The sequence below is a fragment of the Crinia signifera genome, chromosome 8 (assembly GCF_055691185.1).
Source record: "Crinia signifera chromosome 8, ASM5569118v1, whole genome shotgun sequence".
Lineage (NCBI taxonomy): Eukaryota > Metazoa > Chordata > Amphibia > Anura > Myobatrachidae > Crinia > Crinia signifera.
This window is the reverse complement of record NC_139224.1, coordinates 14,472,157-14,491,824: the sequence shown is the minus strand read 5'-3', so window position 1 is coordinate 14,491,824 and position 19,668 is coordinate 14,472,157. Positions and strand designations below refer to the sequence as shown.

The 19,668-nt window shown below is 46.4% G+C and overlaps 1 protein-coding gene across 1 annotated transcript; it reads right to left on the bottom strand.

The window, feature by feature from the left end:
* Positions 1-7,603: 7,603 nt before the first annotated feature.
* On the bottom strand, positions 7,604-12,608 carry MGP (matrix Gla protein). The gene is made up of 4 exons (XM_083157978.1): positions 12,477-12,608; positions 9,469-9,504; positions 9,170-9,245; positions 7,604-8,033 (listed from the first exon to the last, which is right to left on the bottom strand). The coding sequence occupies exons 1-4, from the start codon at positions 12,535-12,537 to the stop codon at positions 7,892-7,894; spliced, it is 315 nt and encodes a 104-aa protein (XP_083014104.1). The 5' UTR covers positions 12,538-12,608; the 3' UTR covers positions 7,604-7,891.
* Positions 12,609-19,668: the final 7,060 nt, after the last annotated feature.

Sequence of the window (19,668 nt, the reverse complement as noted above, 5' to 3'; positions counted from 1 at the left end):
GGGGACGCGGATACCTTCACAGCTATCCGCGTCCCCTCGCGGGCTTCACAGGTGTCAGCGTCCGCTCGCCACGCTTCAGGCTCGGTGGCTCGCTGCGCTCGCCACACTTTCTATTCTCAACTCCACGCCGACGTGGATAGTGGGGGTATGAAAAGGTCATAGGACGCGTACCGCCGCCGCTCGCCACGCTTCGGGTGGGCGTGGATAGTGGGATTTACAAGGTCGACAGCTGTGGGGTCGACTAGTGGCACTGTGGGCGGGTTTTGATAGTGTACCCCTACACCCAACTAAATCCAGACACTTTAGCGTCTGGATTTAGATGCCCCAACACCTTAGCAGCTTGCAGGGAGCCTAGATTCAGACGCTTAAGCATCTAAATCCAGACTCCCCGGCTTCTTAGCGGCCAGCAGGGGGCCGCCTGGATTTAGACGCTATTGCGTCAGAATCCAGGCATCCCCCCTCCTTCTTAGCGGCTTGCAAGGCGCCTGGATTCAGACGGTTTTGCGCCCCCCTCCTTCTTACGGGCTTGCAGGGAGTGTGAATCCAGGGGCTGTGGTACCTCCACTTGCCCCTGTTGTCAGTGGTGCCCAGGCTCTGCCTGTTTCACTGTGGAACTACAAGTACCACAGTGACCTGTCAGCGCCTGGGGCTCTGCCTGTTTCACTGTGGAACTACCAGTACCACAGTGACCTGTCAGCGCCTGGGCAGCGCGCTGCTGCACAAGCTCAGTGAGACAGCGCTAGAGTGGCACGCGCACACTTAAACAGCGCCTCTGGCAGGCTGCCAAGTTCAGTCACAAAGCGCTACGGCACACGCACAGTTAAACAGAGCCTTTGGCAGGCTGCCAAGTTTCTGTTACAGACTGTGCGCGCGGTGGCGCCGTGAAACTACACAAGTACCGAAAACGGGAGCGCGCACCCGGCGATTTATCGCCGGGGCACACTTCCATCACTGGCAATATGGTCGCCTGCGACCATATTCCCAGCGATTATAGCCCCTATCGCCCCCATGTGTACACAGCATTACACACACATCCCACATATACACCTATCCCATACACACACACCTATGTCTCACACACATACTGTATATCTCACACACCTATATCTCTCACACATCTCCCATACACACATATCTTACACACACATCCCAGACATACACCTATCCCATACACCTATATCCCACACATACACCTATCCCATACACCTATATCTCACACACACATCCCACACATACACCTATCCCATACACATACCTAGCCCACAAACCTATATCTGACACACCTATATCTGACACATCTATATCTCACACACACATCCCACACATACACCTATCCCATACACCTATATCTCACACACACACACACCTATCCCATACACATACCTAGCCCACACACCTATATCTCACACACATACTGTATATCTCACACACATCTCCCATACACAATCTAACACACACATCCCACACATACACCTATCCCATACACACACACACCTATATCTCACACGTCCCACACACCTATATCTGACACACACATCCCACACATAAATCTATTCCATGCACATACCTATCCAACACACACCTATATCTGACACACACATCCCACACACACCTACTGTATATCTGACAAACACATTCCACACATAAATCTATTCCATGCACATACCTATCCAACACACACCTATATCTGACACACACATCCCACACACCTATATCTGACACACACATCCCACACACCTATATCTGACACACACATCCCACACACACCTATATCTGACACACACATTCCACACATACCTGTATCTGACACACACATTCCACACATACACATATCCTATGCACATACCTACTGTATATCTCACACACACATACACCTATCCCATACACACACCTATATCTCACACACACACACACACACACACACACACACATACACCTATCCCATACACACACCTATATCTCACACACACACATCCCACACATACACGTATCCCATAAACACACCTATATCTCACACACACACACACACACACACACACACACACACACACCCCACACATACACCTATCCCATACACACACCTATATCTCACACACACATCCCACACATACACCTATCCCATACATACACATCATATACACACATATCCCTGAAGCCCTGTACACATGCATCGATTTTTCCTGATTTTCGATTCGATTTTGCATATAGAAGCAAAATCGAATCGAAACCTAAATGAAATCGAATGGTTTTTGTGTCACTTTCGATCTACATTCGATTCGATGCGCGCTCCCGTTTTCACAAAATCGAACAGAAAATTCTACTGTGCAGCCAAGGAAAATTCGAATTTGATCTAGTAAATCGAATGGGTACAATGTAGCATGAATGTATATCGAATTCGATATCTAATGCAAAAGTACAGACCTAATGCCAAATCGAATGGAAAGCTCTAATGCCAGATCTAAAAGAAAATCGAATCTAACATCAAATCTAAAGCCCTGTACACACACTTTGTTTTGCTTTAGCATTTGATTCAATGTTAGATTCGATTTTCTATTAGATCTGGCATTAGATCTTTCCATTCGATTTGGCATTAGATCTGTACTTTTGCATTAGATATTGAATTCGATGTACATTCATGGTACATTGTACCCATTCGATTTACTACATCAAATTCGATATTTCCTTGGCTGCACAGTAGAATTTTCTCTTCGATTTTGTGAAAACGGGAGCGCGCATCGAATCGAATGTAGATCAAAAGTGACACAAAAACCATTCGATTTCGTTTAGGATTCGATTCGATTTTGCTTCTATAAGCAAAATCGAATCGAAAATCAGGAAAAATCGATGCATGTGTACAGGGCTTTACACACATATCTCACACACATACAGTATATCTCACACACACATATCCCATAAACCTATCACTTACCCTTCTGTGCCAGGCACCAAGCCATCATTCCCAGCAGCCCCAGGACTACCAGTGTCTTCATGTTGCCAGTTACGTGTCCTCAGTGTCAGTGTCGCTTACTAATACGTTGCTGCTATTCCCAGACCCGTTACTGCTGCATCTGTGATCGCTGTGGTGTCTGTTACACATTATGTTATATAACATTGTTCTTCTTCTGCCGCACAGTCGCCAAATTCTTAGGGCGTCACCTCATTATGGAAGGAGTTTGGGAAGTTTATTTGACTTATAAAGGTCCAATTATCATATAATATTTGTGGTATCCCCAGTGTGTATCACAGCTTATGGCCTACACATTCTCAGCCAGGAGAGGGTTCCTCTGGATCCCGTCCCAGCAATAATGTCTGTGGTACTGTGCATATCATGCTCAGATCGCATTTTCAAATGCAATTATTAATAAACTGGGCACCATAATGTATATACTGTATATATACACTAAACATCAGCACTCACCCTTCCTAGTTTTGGGGTGCCCTATGGCACTAGGATCGCAGTGAACTTGGCTTCGAGTATACTGATCCAGTGGTGCCAGCACATTGGTTGTCACAAATTAAGGTCTTTTGGTTGCCAAAAGTGATGGAACATGTAAGTACCATGTACCCATAACCATACCTCCCAACTTTTGACCTGAAGAAATAGGGACACGCCCTAAAAGGGGGCGGGGTGTATGCAAATGAGGGCGCGGCTTATGCTAATTAGCCGCAACCTCATTTTCATACGAGAATAGACGCTGTGCGCATGCGCACAGCGTCTATTCTACTAGATTGGGGGGTCTCCCAACTGCCACCCCCCGCAGCGGGACAATGCCTGCCGCGGGTGGGACAGCGGGACAGGACCCGAAAATCGGGACTGTCCCTCTAAAATCGTGACAGTTGGGAGGTATGCACAACACAAGGACCCTCCTATCAGTCACTCTCAAGAGCCAGACCATATGGATAGTGCCAGTGATAGCTCTTAAGCTGCTTCATCTTTCCCTTATCCCAGGAGGATGTCTCATAGCAAGTCCAACTGACATACTGACCTCTAGACAGGTCTTCGGGCTTAAAGGATATGCATTTGGTGCATTAACACATAGGGCCAGATTCTCTAAGATTCAAAAGTGATACAATGGAGAGTGATAAACAGCCAGCCAATCAGCTTCTACCTGCCATGTCACAGACTGTGTTTGAAAAATGTCAGACAGGAGCTGATTGGTTGCTTGTTTATCACTCTCTATTTTATCACTTTGAAGCTTAGTGCACCTGGCCCTTAGAGTTGACAGAAGATACATTATGACCTGGTTCTTCTGTCACGGGGATAAGGTCTTGGATCTAGGGCCAACCCAAGAGAGTGAGCTTTTTACACACTGGCAGGGGCCTCTGAGGTCCAACAGATCAGGAGGAAGAAGGAAGAGCAGGTACATGATGTAATCAATGGCATCAGGGCCGGCCTTAGGCATAGGCCAACTAGGCAATTGCCTAGGGCATTTGGAATGCCTAGGGGCATCAGCAGCTTCTGCTGATTAAAATGATATGCAGCATGCCTATATTCTGTGTGTGAGTGAGGCTGTATCTGCATATGAAATAGTGTATTCATGGAAATCACTGTAACATAGCATTCCGTATGCAGGTACAGCCACAGTCGCACACAGAATATAGTCATGCTGCATATCATTTTAATCAGCAGAAGCTCCTTGTGTGTGCTGGTCATAACAATGCAAATAAGACGAATTTTCAGCAAAAAAAGGCACCGAATGGGTGTGCTGGTTCTATTTAAAATATTGCGGGTAGGGACACCAAAATGATGACTGCTATGATGAGGGTTGATGGTGCTAGGAAAGGGGAGACGGAACTAGTGGCAGTGCTAGGGGGCAACAGTCAAAATCTTGCCTAGGGCGTAATTTAGGCTAGGGCCGGCTCTGAATGGCATGATGAGAATCTGGTACCAGGGCTGTTGTCCCACAGATGGAGGAGATCATACAACAGAATAAGGATGTGACCTCATCCCGACCATCCCTCCCTTGATTGATCATGTCATGATTATGATTAAAAACATTCATTTTTAAGAACGTATCACACAATATGACTTTAGGCAAAATGTGATAGAGTGCAAGCGTCTGTGCTGTGGGCAAATGGGTGTGGATCGTATTGTTGACCCGACTTAGGTCGACAGTCATTAGGTCGACACCGTTGGGTCGACAGGTGTCTAGGTCGACATGTGACAATGTTGACATGGGTTTAGCTCGACAAATGTGCTATGTCGACATGGGTTAGGTCGACAGGTCGCAAGGTCGACATGGGTTTTTTCACAGTTTTTTTACCCGAATGTCAACACAGTCAACATGGACACAGTTGGAAGTCAACCACAGCCCCTCGCTATGCTTCAGGCATGGTGCCACGCTGCGCTCGGCACACTTTTTTATTCTACCGCCACGCCCTAGTGGATGGTAGGGCATGAATTACCGCCTGTCGGCACATGTCGGCTCAAAAAACTGTGAAAAATCCCATGTCGACCTCGCGACCTGTCGACCTAATGCATTTGTCGATCTAAAGCCATGTCGATTTTGACCTAGACACATGTCGACATTGTTGCCTGTCGACCCAACGGTGTCGACCTAATGACTGTCGACTTAAGTCGGGTCGACAATATGACCGTATCCCGGGCAAATCACTTCTATAACACTATAGTAAATCAGATCCTTCCTGTGGAAACTTAACTTATCTAAGATATGTTTCATTGTTATCATGTACCCATATAACATAACACGAAAACACAGGAATAAACATTACAGAACAACAGAAGCGTTTCATATAGAGATCATTAGCACTGAACTGGAACCATCTGTAATAATATAACTGCAGTGTAGGATCCAGCACTAGTTTGGCTGACTCTCACTTTAGGAGAACGAGTCCCAGGGTAGTAACAAGCGGAACCTCATTATCCAGGTGTGTGGTCTTTATAGTACACCATACTGTCCCGCCGAACTGGGGAAATAATGAATTACACAGGTTCTGGGGCTGGCAGACTTCAAGCCTGCATTTCACCTGCTTTTAATCAGCTCCAGAACCTGAGTAATTCGCCGGTGTCCGGGACAACCCAGGTCGACATTCCCTGCTTTATTTATTAATGCCGACCCGGGTTGTCATCATTCACACAAAAGACACCCCTGTGTTGAAAAGCAAATTACCAGGTCAATATGCTTTACCCAGCAATTTGCTGTGCATTAAGAAGGGGGGTGGGGGGGGGGGGGTGGGGGGGGACATGGATATCCTTAAAACCTGTACCATTAGGGTACCTTGGGGACTGAGGGTCTTATTCTGGTTCACTTCCTTCTTATATGGACAAAACCATATGCACTGCAGATGGGGCAGATGTAACATGTGCAGAGATAATTAGATTTGGGTGGGGGGTTTTACTTCAAAGTGAGATCTATATTGCAGTGTAAAAATAAAGCAGCCAGTATTTACTCTGCACAGAAACAAAATAACTCACAAAATCTAATTCTCTCTGCACATGTTACATCTGCCCCCCTGCAGTGCACATGGTTTTGTCCATCTAAGAAGGAATTTGCCAGAGGGAGGGAACCAGAATAAGGCCCTGAGTTTGGCGTACAGTAGTTCCGTTTATATGAGATTCTACTTCTTTACATAGTTCCTTCTAAAAGATAACTGATGGAATCTGATTGGTTGCCATGGGCAACATACCATCTTCAATAGAATGCCCATCTTAGTATATTTACCCCTTAGTTTCTACGGGAAACTGCACTATAGCACTTTGATAGTTGCCTCCAAATATTATCATTCCCGTTGTTGCCCCCTATTTCTCAGAACACTGTTTTAACCTGACATCATGTGCAGTGTTTGACTGGGACACGAGGGGCACAACAGGGGAATGTAGATGTAGGGGCCCATGCGTATGGGTGTGGCCATTTTCCAGATGGGGTGTGGTCAGCCACCACAGAGGCGTGGCTAAACATTGGAGAGTGCATGGTCTGGGCCCATTGATAACTATGGGCATTATTCTAGTTCACTCTTTCTGAAAAAAATCCTTCTTAGATGGACAAAACCATGTGCACTGCAGGTGGGGCAGATGTAACTTGTGCAGAGAGAGTTAGATTTGGGTGGGGTTTTACTTCAAAGTGAGATCTATATTGCAGTGTTAAAATAAAGCAGCCAGTATTTACCCTGCACAGAAACAAAATAACACCCAAATCTGATTTTACATGTGCAGAGGCGTCCCCCTGAAACCGCAGGGCGTTCTCTTGGGGATTCGGGGCGTCAGCCGCCCGCCCTGTTTCGGCGGAATGGCCGCAAATATATGTCAGTCTCCACTGACTTATTTGCGTGGCCTCCAGAAAATGTAATAGTAATTTAAGCGTTTGTGCAGGCGGTGTTTAGTTGGCAGCATTGCGAGTCAACCAGAATGACCTCCATCATGTATAATTCAAGTACACAGTCTACAACTGATCGTAGAGGAGCAGGTAGTGGTTCCCCCTGCACCCGATCTGGGCAACTCCAATCCTGATCATATGCAAATATTTGTTGCAATGGCACAATCACAGCCAGAATACCCACAATTCCTCAGGACACAAGATTTATAAAAGCAGCATTTTATTTCTGAAAATGAGACATTTTATCCAAGCGAGACACAGGTGCGAGTTATCTTATTATACACAGAACAGCATCAGTCAGACTGGACTTATTATAACCCTGCTATCGCCAAAGACTGGACCAGAACACGCAGCCCCCCGGGGGGTCTTTGGCCTCGCAGACACGTGAAGAACAGAAGTTACAGAAGCGGATCTATAGACAGTGCGACGAAACACGAAGCTGCATTGGGTGAGCTGTGAGCCTCCTGCATACATGGGTGGGGGAGATTGCTGATGTCATAGGGCCGGCTCATGACATCACTCTCATGTACTGCGGCTTTTCCTCTGCGTGGATCCCGTCACATCCTCCTGCTGCGCTGCGCAAAGTATCGCTTGTAAGCAGCAAGGTAGCCGTGTCGCATTGCGTAACGCTCGCAGGGGTTGTAGTCCTCGCAGATCTCGCGCTGGCGTTCTTGGGGGCTCTTGTTGCGCTCGCGGATCCTACAGAAGAGAAGACGCATGAAACACTCTATAATACACTACAGTCACATGACTATCGCTGAGCAGTGCGGAGTACAATATTTGTATTGTAGGGATAGCCATTGACCATCGATGTTTAGAAAACATTGATGGTTTATGGCTGATGTCTAATAGTTTTGCCATCGATGGGGGGGAGAACCAGATGGTTTCCCACCATCGATGTCAAGCTCAAACGAATAGTTTTGTTTTGCTTTTTCCTGGGACACGGAGCACAGCTCCGCCCCGGACACCTGTGTAGTCCCGCCCCTATATTCTGATGGGCCCACAGGCCAATCATTCAACAAAAATGGATAACCATTGATATGTAAAAACATTGCTGGTCACCCATTGCATAGTTATGCACCATCGATGGCCAGTTGCACTTTTGCCATCGATGGCAAAAATCGATGGCATAGGCATTGATGGTCATCCCTACATTGGGGTAGGAAATGCAGGGGGCTAAAAATTCACATCAATCTCAGGGGTGGAATTATGACCTTGAGGAAAGTCTCTCTTTCTCTCTCTCTCTGGTGGAGATGTACTAAGAGGTTGAGAGAGATATACCAGCAACCAATCAGCTCCTAACTGTCATTTTACAAACACAGGGCATAATAAATGTGTGTACACAGATGCAATTCCGATTGTGGTTGCCTAGGCTACGGAGCCGCTAATGTTAACAAGTGCAGCTGCCACATGAACCATCGTAATTTAATTCCCAGCAATCAGCAGATACATGTCCATGACAGACACCCCTGCATTTGCCCAACCACGCCCTACAAACTCCCCATTAACACCTCTCTTAGGGGCCAAATTAGCATACACATCCCCTTGCATGCCAGTGAGCGGCGGAGGGGGGCGGCTCTCAGTGGGACGGCGTTAATAGGTCTGAATCAGGCCCTTAATGACAATCACTTATCTCTCTCCTCCTTACCACTCTCCACGGGTTAGTACATCTCCCTATATAAGAGCTCAAGTACTTGGGACATTCATTTTTGTTATCTAATGTGTGCAAGACGCGTGGTGACAGTCATACAGGATTGCTATATGTTCCATGTTATATGGAGTATATTCATTCTGGATATATGACCCCGTCTCTAGGAAGTGTAGCTGCTCCTCACCTCTCATCCATACGCCTGGTCCGGCTGTACTGGGAGCTCATGAACGAGTTGGCGTTCCTCGAGCTGAAAAAGGGATCTGCAAACAATATATCAAAACACAAATTAATTTGTATATGTATGAAGCAGACACATGAAGGCAATTCTCTATATTCCATCAGTATATAAATGTGTTTCATGAGGTGGTGGTCATATACTACACACATATATATATATATATATATATATATATATATATATATATATATATGGGGTTGTTAATTGTGTGAAGGTCAAGGGAAGACAACTGATGTTCTTCTTACCGTATCTTTCATTGGACTCTTGGCTTTCGATTGAATCTAGGGCACAATAAAATAAGCAGATATTAGTAAATATAAAGATAAAATGAGTGATTCAGGGTTACTGAGCGAACGGGGCATAGGCCCAGGATCAGCTGTCTCTGGTTTAGTAGGCGAACATTGGAGATGTTGGCGTCACGTTGCATCTTGTATACAGAGTGTGGAAGAATTTAATCTAACATTTTAAAATTTCACCCCACCACCTATTGCTTTGAGTATCCAGGTGGTGACGGTGAGCAAAGTGAAGCCGCCATTGTGATCGAAGCATGGTGATCAAAGATGGACAATGTCCAGTCCTTGCTCCTCCCCCTGTGACATAGCAAGCAAAGCTCCCAGTCCTTGCTCCTCCCCCTGTGACATGGCAAGCAAAGCTCCCAGTCCTTGCTCCTCCCCTGTGACATGGCAAGCAATGCTCCCAGTCCTTGCTCCTCCCCCTGTGACATGGCAAGCAAAGCTCCCAGTCCTTGCTCCTCCCCTGTGACATGGCAAGCAAAGCTCCCAGTCCTTGCTCCTCCCCCATGTGACATGGAAAGCAAATCTTCCAGTGCTTGCTCCTCCCCCTGTGACATGGAAAACAAAGCTTCCAGTCCTTGCTCCTCCCCCTGTGACATCAGAGGTCTTTTTCATCCAACTAGGATCTAGACCTAACCATGAAAATATATGAATCCTTTTCTGCACAGCCTTTGCGATACTTACTATATAGTAATATTCTCTGGACATTATCATGTAATTATTATTTAAAAAGACTGTATAACCCCCCCCCCCCCACACACACACACACACACACACTCAAAAAGATGGCATCATCACTGAGTTTAATACATGTGTTATAATGGTTAATGTAGTTCCCCAAAGTCAACTTAGACAGTATTATGTGTAATAAGAGTAAGTTCAACTGTGCAAAAGCAAGTCTGGAAATGATTATAAAGTGTTGGCGAGCAATAGGAATAGCAGCTCTCCAACCTCTGTTAGGGCTGACTGCAAACTCCTGTGCTCCCTTCTCTGCACCCATGTAACTATATCTGTTGGGAGACCTGGACCTTAATGGGCCAATAATGTTAGTGCCAGTGTGCAGCTTGGTGGAGACAAGGCAGGGAAAGGTGCATATCAGTTACTGTATGACTCTGCGCGGAAAGATACAAGTAGATTTTGTGCGGTTGTATTATGAGATCACAATATCGGCTGGCAGGTTCTCCGCCTATTCTCCACGTAGAATACATTTTCTATTTAACCTAAAAACCTGCAATAAACCACAATGTAATCTGCTGGTAACATATAATTAGTGGGTTTGTGGTAGATCAGAGATACAAACACTAAATATAGCGCAGGGCAGGTTTGCAGGTTACATAAGTGCAGTTATTATTTACTCATTTTAACATTTTAAATGTGTTGATAAGTTTGTGCCAAATCTTTCATCCCACAATTTTCCCGTTACAGAATACGCTGTGTATTCCAGGAAACGGCGGCTCTCCGTCCAAGCCCATCGGCGCTCTGCAAATATTTCTCCCTGGCAAAGTCCTCAACCACTTCACTGGTTTATCCACCTTCCAGCAACTTTACTTTGCTGATCTGGGCATTCCCTCGTGGAAACGTAACTAACTACATTACTGTATTTTATGTGTTGCTTTCTTTCTGTGTCTTTCAGCAGCGCCGTTATATCATTTGTGCAGAGCTGATCCTATATACCAGCCGGCACTGATCTGCTCAGTGCATTGTGTGCGCGCAAAGGATGTCTGCGCTGTAAAATGATCAACTCTCCACAAATGATAGATAGGAATTGGTGGGAAACACAGAAAGAAGCAGCTAAGAAAACAACATAATTAGTAACCAATGAAAATAATATGGCATTTACCGGTCACATAGAGGGGGAGAGTTCTGTATGGGGACAGATATCGTTATCTCTGTGCCCACAATCAGGGGGAAACGGTCATTAGGTCACCAGCAAGTTGGTCAACAGTCATCAGGTCGACACCATTAGGTCAACATTCATTTAGGTCGACATGAGTCTAGGTGACCTCATGAGCCATATCCAATCAGTGAATGGGCCCCACTCTGCTCTCGTTAGAATTCTGCTTCTGTGCATTTCAGTCATGTCTCTATATCATCAGTCAGAGTCGTTTCTCTCCACGGCCCTATAAAGCCAAGAACACTGCTAGTTGGATGGGCATGGGTCATTGGGTTGACCACTGAAAATCGACATGTCTTAGGTTGACACATGAAATATGTCGACATGGCTAAGGTTGACAGGGTGGGATGGTCCATACAAGCATTAGGTTGACAATGGCTAGGTCGACAGTGAAAAAGGTTAAAGTGAGCTTTTCACTTTTTTCTTTTTGTCCCCAATGTCGACATGATCGACGTGGACTCCGGCAAAGTGTTTCAGGCACGGTGCCTCGCTGTGCTCACTGCACACTATTCTATTCTCCCCCCACGCCCTAGGGCATAAAATACCACCTGTCGGCACATGTCGGCTCAAAAAACAGTGAAAACCCCATGTCGACCTTTTGGCTGCCGACCTAGCCATTGTCTACCTAAAGCTTGTGTCCAACCCTGTCGACCTTAGCCAAGTCTACCTCTTTCCTGTGTTGACCTAAGCCATGTCAACTTTCAGTGGTCGACAAAATGCATGTTGACCTTCTATATGTGTCAACCTATCGACCATATACCAGCTGGATTCAGATGGGCACAATGCTGAGTATAAAGCAGATCTGAATCGTATCCAAGGATAGAAGATGTAGACGACTCTGCCTGATTCTACACTGACATGGCTAGGAAGCACAGAAGCTCATCTAGAACATCCCAGCAGTTATATAACGCCCATGGAAAGGTGATATATTCCCCATCGTCTCTGCACCGTAATACACATGATAACACTGCCCCCTCCCTGGTCCCAGGCACAGCCTGTTATTTAGAGGCATCCCAGCCTGTAGCGTAGCATGTCATTAAGATAAATGAAGCCACATTCTCTGTACCGTAAGCAATGGTGACCGCAATGGCCAGTGCCAACACCAGGAGACCTGCCAGGAACCTCATGATGCCTTGTCCTCTGCTGTCTTCTTCTCTGGTTCCCACAGGAAAGTATCAGCTGGAGGTATCAGGAGCAGCTAGAGATGGAACAGAGGCGAGTTACTATTAAAGGCAGCATCTGGGATGGGTGGTGCCAGGAATTTGGAGAGGTATGCATTGGCACTGAAGGGAACTAGGTGGGTTGAGGGACGTTAGAGGTGGGACATGATGGACAGACGGTGGGGTGAGGGACTTTAGAGGGGGAAAGTGATGGACAGACGGTGGGAGAGGGACATTAGAGGTGGGACATGATGGACAGATGGTGGGGTGAGGGACATTAGAGGTGGGACATGATGGACAGACGGTGGGGTGAGGGACATTAAAGGGGGAAAGTGATGGACAGATGGTGGGGAGAGGGACGTTAGAGGGGGAAAGTGATGGACAGATGGTGGGGAGAGGGACATTAGAGGTGGGACATGATAGACAGATGGTGGGGTGAGGGGCATTAGAGGGGGAAAGTGATGGACAGATGGTGGGGTGAGGGACATTAGAGGGGGAAAGTGATGGACAGACGGTGGGGTGAGGGACATTAGAGGGGGAAAGTGATGGACAGACGGTGGGCAGAGGGACATTAGAGGTGGGACATGATTGACAGATGGTGGGGTGAGGGAAATTAGAGGGGGAAAGTGATGGACAGATGGTGGGAGAGGAAAGTTAGAGGGGGACAGTGATGGACAGATGGTAGGGAGAGGGACATTAGAGGTGGGACATGATGGACAGACGGTGGGGTGAGGGACATTAGAGGTGGGATATGATGGACAGATGGTGGGGTGAGGGGTGTTAGAGGGGGGAAAGTGATGGACAGATGGTGGGGAGAGGGACATTAGAGGGGGAAAGTGATGGACAGATGGTGGGGAGAGGGACATTAGAGGTGGGACATGATTGACAGATGGTGGGGTGAGGGAAATTAGAGGGGGAAGTGATGGACAGATGGTGGGGAGAGGAACGTTAGAGGGGGACAGTGATGGACAGATGGTAGGGAGAGGGACATTAGAGGTGGGACATGATAGACAGACGGTGGGGTGAGGGACATTAGAGGTGGGATATGATGGACAGATGATGGGGTGAGGGGCATTAGAGGGGGGGGGAAGTGATGACCAGACGGTGGGGTGAGGGACGTTAGAGGGGAAAGTGATGGACAGACGGTGGAGAGAGGGAAATTAGAGGTGGGACATGATGGACAGAAGGTGGGGTGAGGGACATTAGAGGTGGGATATGATGGACAGATGATGGGGTGAGGGGCATTAGAGGGGGAAAGTGATGGACAGACGGTGGGGTGAGGGACATTAGAGGGGGAAAGTGATGGACAGACGGTGGGCAGAGGGACATTAGAGGTGGGACATGATTGACAGATGGTGGGGTGAGGGAAATTAGAGGGGGAAAGTGATGGACAGATGGTGGGAGAGGAAAGTTAGAGGGGGACAGTGATGGACAGATGGTAGGGAGAGGGACATTAGAGGTGGGACATGATGGACAGACGGTGGGGTGAGGGACATTTGAGGTGGGATATGATGGACAGATGGTGGGGTGAGGGGTGTTAGAGGGGGGAAAGTGATGGACAGATGGTGGGGAGAGGGACATTAGAGGGGGAAAGTGATGGACAGATGGTGGGGAGAGGGACATTAGAGGTGGGACATGATTGACAGATGGTGGGGTGAGGGAAATTAGAGGGGGAAGTGATGGACAGATGGTGGGGAGAGGAACGTTAGAGGGGGACAGTGATGGACAGATGGTAGGGAGAGGGACATTAGAGGTGGGACATGATAGACAGACGGTGGGGTGAGGGACATTAGAGGTGGGATATGATGGACAGATGATGGGGTGAGGGGCATTAGAGGGGGGGAAAGTGATGACCAGACGGTGGGGTGAGGGACGTTAGAGGGGAAAGTGATGGACAGACGGTGGAGAGAGGGAAATTAGAGGTGGGACATGATGGACAGAAGGTGGGGTGAGGGACATTAGAGGTGGGACATGATGGACAGATGGTGGGGTGAGGGGAGTTAGAGGGGGGAAGTGATGGACAGACGGTGGGGAGAGGGAAATTAGAGGTGGGATATGATGGATAGATGGTGGGGAGAGGGACGTTAGAGGTGGGACTGGACAGACGGTGGGGAGAGGGACGTTAGAGGTGGGACTGGACAGACGGTGGGGAGAAGGACGTTAAAGGTGGGACTGGACAGACGGTGGGGAGAGGGACATTAGAGGTGGGACATGGTGGACATGATGATCAGATGTTCCACTACAGTGGGGAAGATGTATCAAATATATAGAGGAAAAAATTTCGACACAAGCAAAAGATCAACGCTGAAATGGTTGACACGTGAAAAGTCGACATTAACTTTTCATGCTTTTTGGTGACAATTAATAGATTCCAACATGTGGACTCAAAATTAGAAATCCGTGTCCCTCACATGGCACGCTGCGCTTGCCGTGCTTAAGGCACATTACCGTTCCCAGTCGGAGTTTACGTGGTTGATAGTGTAAAATAAAAAAAATATGATGTCAACCTAGACCAATGGTTCTCAACCTCGGTCCTCAGTACCCCCCAACATTGCACGTTTTCCAGGTCACTTGGCAGTTGCACAGGTGCACTCATTATTCACTGACACATTTGACAGGTGGAGCTAATTATTTCAACTGTGATCCTGTGTGGACACCTGCTAAACGTGCACTGAGGACCGACGTTGAGAACCACTGACCCGATATCCTCAGAGACTCTGCGTGCTGATTCTATGGGCGGAGCCAGATTCCTCTATGACATATTACAAAGCTATAAAGGCCTCCAGCCATAGAGAATATTGGTATATTCCACATGTAGACATCTGCTTGGCCTCATGCATTGGGTCTACAATTTCCTCTGTAGGAAATTGCACTTTGTATCTCTCTACGAGAAGTCTCTGCCCGGTGGCTGTGTAAATCTCATGGCTGGAATCTTTATTATGTTGTAAAATGCTCCTAGGATCACATTTCCATAACCGGCCCGTGTGCATCATCTCAGGGCTCATCAGAGTCGAGATACGGTCATTGGTCGACAGTCATTAGGTCATTGGTCGACAGTCATTAGGTCGACACCATTAGGTCAACATGCATTTAGGTCGACATGCAGGAAGGTCAACATGAGTCTAGGTCGACATGGGTTAGGTCAAAAGGGTCATTAGGTCGACAGGGTCAATATGTCGACATGGGGAAGGTCGACATGGGGTTTTTAACAATTTTTTTGAGCTGTCATGTGCCGACAGGCGGTATTTCATGCCCTACCATCCACTAGGGCGTGGTGGAAGTGTAGCGACATTCGGGAAAAAAATGTGAAAAACCCTGTCGACCTAGACTTATGTCAACCTTCCTTCATGTCAACCTAGACTCATGTCAACCTAAATACATGTCGACCAACATGCTGGGGACCTAATGACCCATACCTTCTCATTAGTCATTATGTATAATCACTAATCCTCTGTACTGCTTTCCAGCACTTGCACCCTCTCTGACCCCTATACCTGACACAGGGGGGGCATTTAGCCTTAGACATTTGTGATTTAATGTTCCCAAACCTGGCTATTATGCAGGGAAACGTAGAGTTTAAAAAAAAAATAAAAAAAATGTACAATTTTTTTTTTTTGCCCTTTTCTGTGATTTTAAGCCTTGTTTTTACATCATTGGGCACCTGTGTTTATTCCCGCTGTATTGGCATACAACTGGTCTCTGCTGTGCATTGAGGGAGCTCTGTCACATCACATTGCAAGGAAAATCAGCATCACTGTATAATCATATAAAACATGGCTGAGAGGCACAGAAAACATGTTCAATGTTTCGGATTGTGCAAGCCCATACACTAAAGTCATATCATGGTAGAACCCCCCTGAAAGCCGCTGTTCCACTATATCCCACCTAGAATTTGGAGCCTGCTAAATAAAGACATAGGGCCGGATTCTCTAAGCTTCAAAAGCGATACAATGGAGAGTGATAAACAGCCAGCCAATCAGCTCCTACCTGCCATGTCACAGACTGTGTTGAAAAATGTCAGACAGGAGCTGATTGGCTGGCTGTTTATCACCCTCCATTTTATCACTTTTGAAGTTTAGAGAATCTGGCTCTCGGTGAGGTAAATTAACTAAGATGGGAGTTCTAATGAAAATGAGATGTTACCCATAGCAACCAATCATATTCTATTTCTCCTTTATTTAGCACCTTGTAGAACAGTCATTTTCAACCATGTCCTCCACAAGAAAACACACACACACATTGGGTCCCATATAAAAAAAAAACAAAAAACACAATGGTCCCCACAGGTAGAAAAAAAAATTGCCCTCACATGAAAAGAAAAGACCAGTGAATAACAGATAAACTGGTGTCGGTGGCTGTAATCTGGTGTGGACATCTCTAGATCTAGTGGCACACTTAAGAACAGCTCAAGGTAAAGTGAAGGTAAAGTGGTTGAATAAATGCTACATGCACACAAAGTATCAATAATCACTGTTATTACACTCTAGCAATATCTGAAACGCATCCTATTGGGTAATGCAGTAATGGCATGTTATACTCACACAACCTGCAGTCCTGGGTGTATGTGAGGCTGGAGAAGTGGAGCTATCTGGGCTGGGATCTGATGGATATTTATCTAGAAAGTCCTCCCCCTCTCCCCTCAATGTTTTCCTCCCCTCAATTACCATCACCCCCTGGTCTAAACACATCCTTTTTCCCAGGAGGAAATCTCAGCCCACAGTCTGGAGCACCCACGGGGCCTGGTCCTTAATTGGCTGCAGACCACAAAATGACAGATCCAGGTTTCTGTAAGCAGTCACTGACCACGGAATAGGGGCAATATCTCCGACACTCCTGCACAGCAGTGTCATTCCCTCAGCATAAACCCAGCTGAGATGATCCTACGGGGTGATATGTCTGGGTAGCTGTCATGGCAAAGTATACAGTACTTACATATTTATATGCATTATTATACCGGCACGACGGTGCGTAGGCAAGATTCCATGTTATTGGTGGGGATAAGACCAAGGAGCCGCGCCCGGAGATCACAGATTGCACGCCCTGCCAGCTTCCACAGATTTTTGACCTTGTGACCGCAATATTAAATGAGCACCATGTGCTGTAAGAGGCGTAAGGCAAATTAGCGCCAAAGAAAGTTTAACAAACACTTTTTTGGGCCAAAAATGATATCTGTGCAGTATAATAGGATGTAAAAGCATTGAGTAATCATTAATAATGTGATAGTATTTCCATAATGTATAGTGTACAGCAGGTGTACGTTATGGTGGATGGGTGTGGGTTATGGGATTGACAGACATAAAGTAGACATGGAGAAGGTCAATGCACTTAAAACTGTGTCCATGTCGACTGTGTTGACATTTTGGTGCCGCTGTACAGTGCGCAGGGTGACATGGGGGCAGAATTGGTTGCTGCAGTGATTTCTGTTTGCAACTTTTGTGATGTACAGTGCTATTGGTGGCAAGGCAGCACAGTTGCACAGAGGGAGGAGCAGGCGGCAGTAAGTCAGGGGAGAGTTGCAGCTGCATCTTCCAGGCTGATAGGCATCTGGTATGGACTGATATTGTATGACATATTAATGTGTAAGGGGCAATACTGTGTGTAGCATAATGTGTAAGGGGCAATACGTTTGCATAATAATGGATAAGGGGCAATACGTGTGCATAATAATGGATAAGGGGCAATACTGTGTGCACAATAATGTATAAGGGGCAATATTGTGTATGGCATGCCTTATAGTATAAGGAACACAACTGTGTGACATAACATGAATAAGGGGTCCTACTGTGTGGCACAATTTGAATAGGGGGAACTATTGTCTGGTTACACCCCTTTCCCACAAGACCGTAACCATTTTCTGGTAACAGCTCCGGTGGTGCTAGAGTTATATAAACATTATACTATATAATAACATCACCAGAAAATATTATTGACAGTGTTATTAGTAGGGTCCCTACTTTAATCCAGACGTGTTTACTTGTTCATTAGTACCTGTATTAAAACTGGAACGAGAGACCCCTCTGAGATCAAATGGCTCCTATAGAAATAACCAACAGTTCTACGAAGCCCATTAAATGCCCTTAGCACCCTTATTCTGCATGGGAACTTTCTGCCACCCACTTGTGCACACCATTGGTGTAATACTAGGCCAAAGAGGTAGGTGGGGTCTCCTGTATGACATGTAAGCAGTGCTGAGGTGCCAGCAATAGGTCCGTCTGTAACCCAGTCCCTGGCCCCTAATTCCCTTATTACCCCCACAGTCAGCAAATCTATTCCCAAACTCCCTGTTTATCCCCAAAGGAATCACCATGCACCGCACTGTAGCTAAACAGACATTATGTAACTGCTGTAATCACTGGCCGGCGGTATTTTCGGAACCTTGGTTTATACATATGTTACACAACAGATCAGATGATGGAAATGTCTCCAGCAAAGTATTTCTCAATGTCCCCACAGAGATGAGATTCTAGGGCTGTACATTGGGAGCTGTATACATGTCCTGGCTCAGAGTTTCCCATGTAGCAGCTGACAGAGTAACTCAGCACAGACAGGCCAGGCAGAGCGCGCTGTGTGCTCAGTATAATTATCAGCCCGCTGCCATAATATACATCCTGGAAATGATGTCGCTATCGGACGAGAACATGTTTGTTATTATCTACCCAGATACACAAAGCAAAGCTCAGATATTACTGTCAGTGTATAGAACAAGCACAACCCAGCAACTGATCCAGGGATGGATAATGAAGCGTTTGCAGCTGCACATGTAATACGCAGCGTGTGTGCGAAACATTCATCATTAAACGTAACGTGAGAAATATACAGAATATTGAGGGGGATTCAGGATGTGCAGAGAAAGTTAGGGTGGGGTGTGTTCAAACTGAAATCTAAATTGCAGTGTATAAGAATAAGGCAGTCAGTATTTACCCTGCACAGAAACAAAATAACTCCCCCAAATGTAACTCTCTCTGCACGTTACATCTGCCCCCCCCCCAAAAAAAAAACCTGCTTAATGAACGGCTGCAAATAACTGTCACAATTTCCAAATCATCCAGCAGGCAGAGCCAGGCCAATATAATGCCCTATGCAAGATTTTGGCTAGTG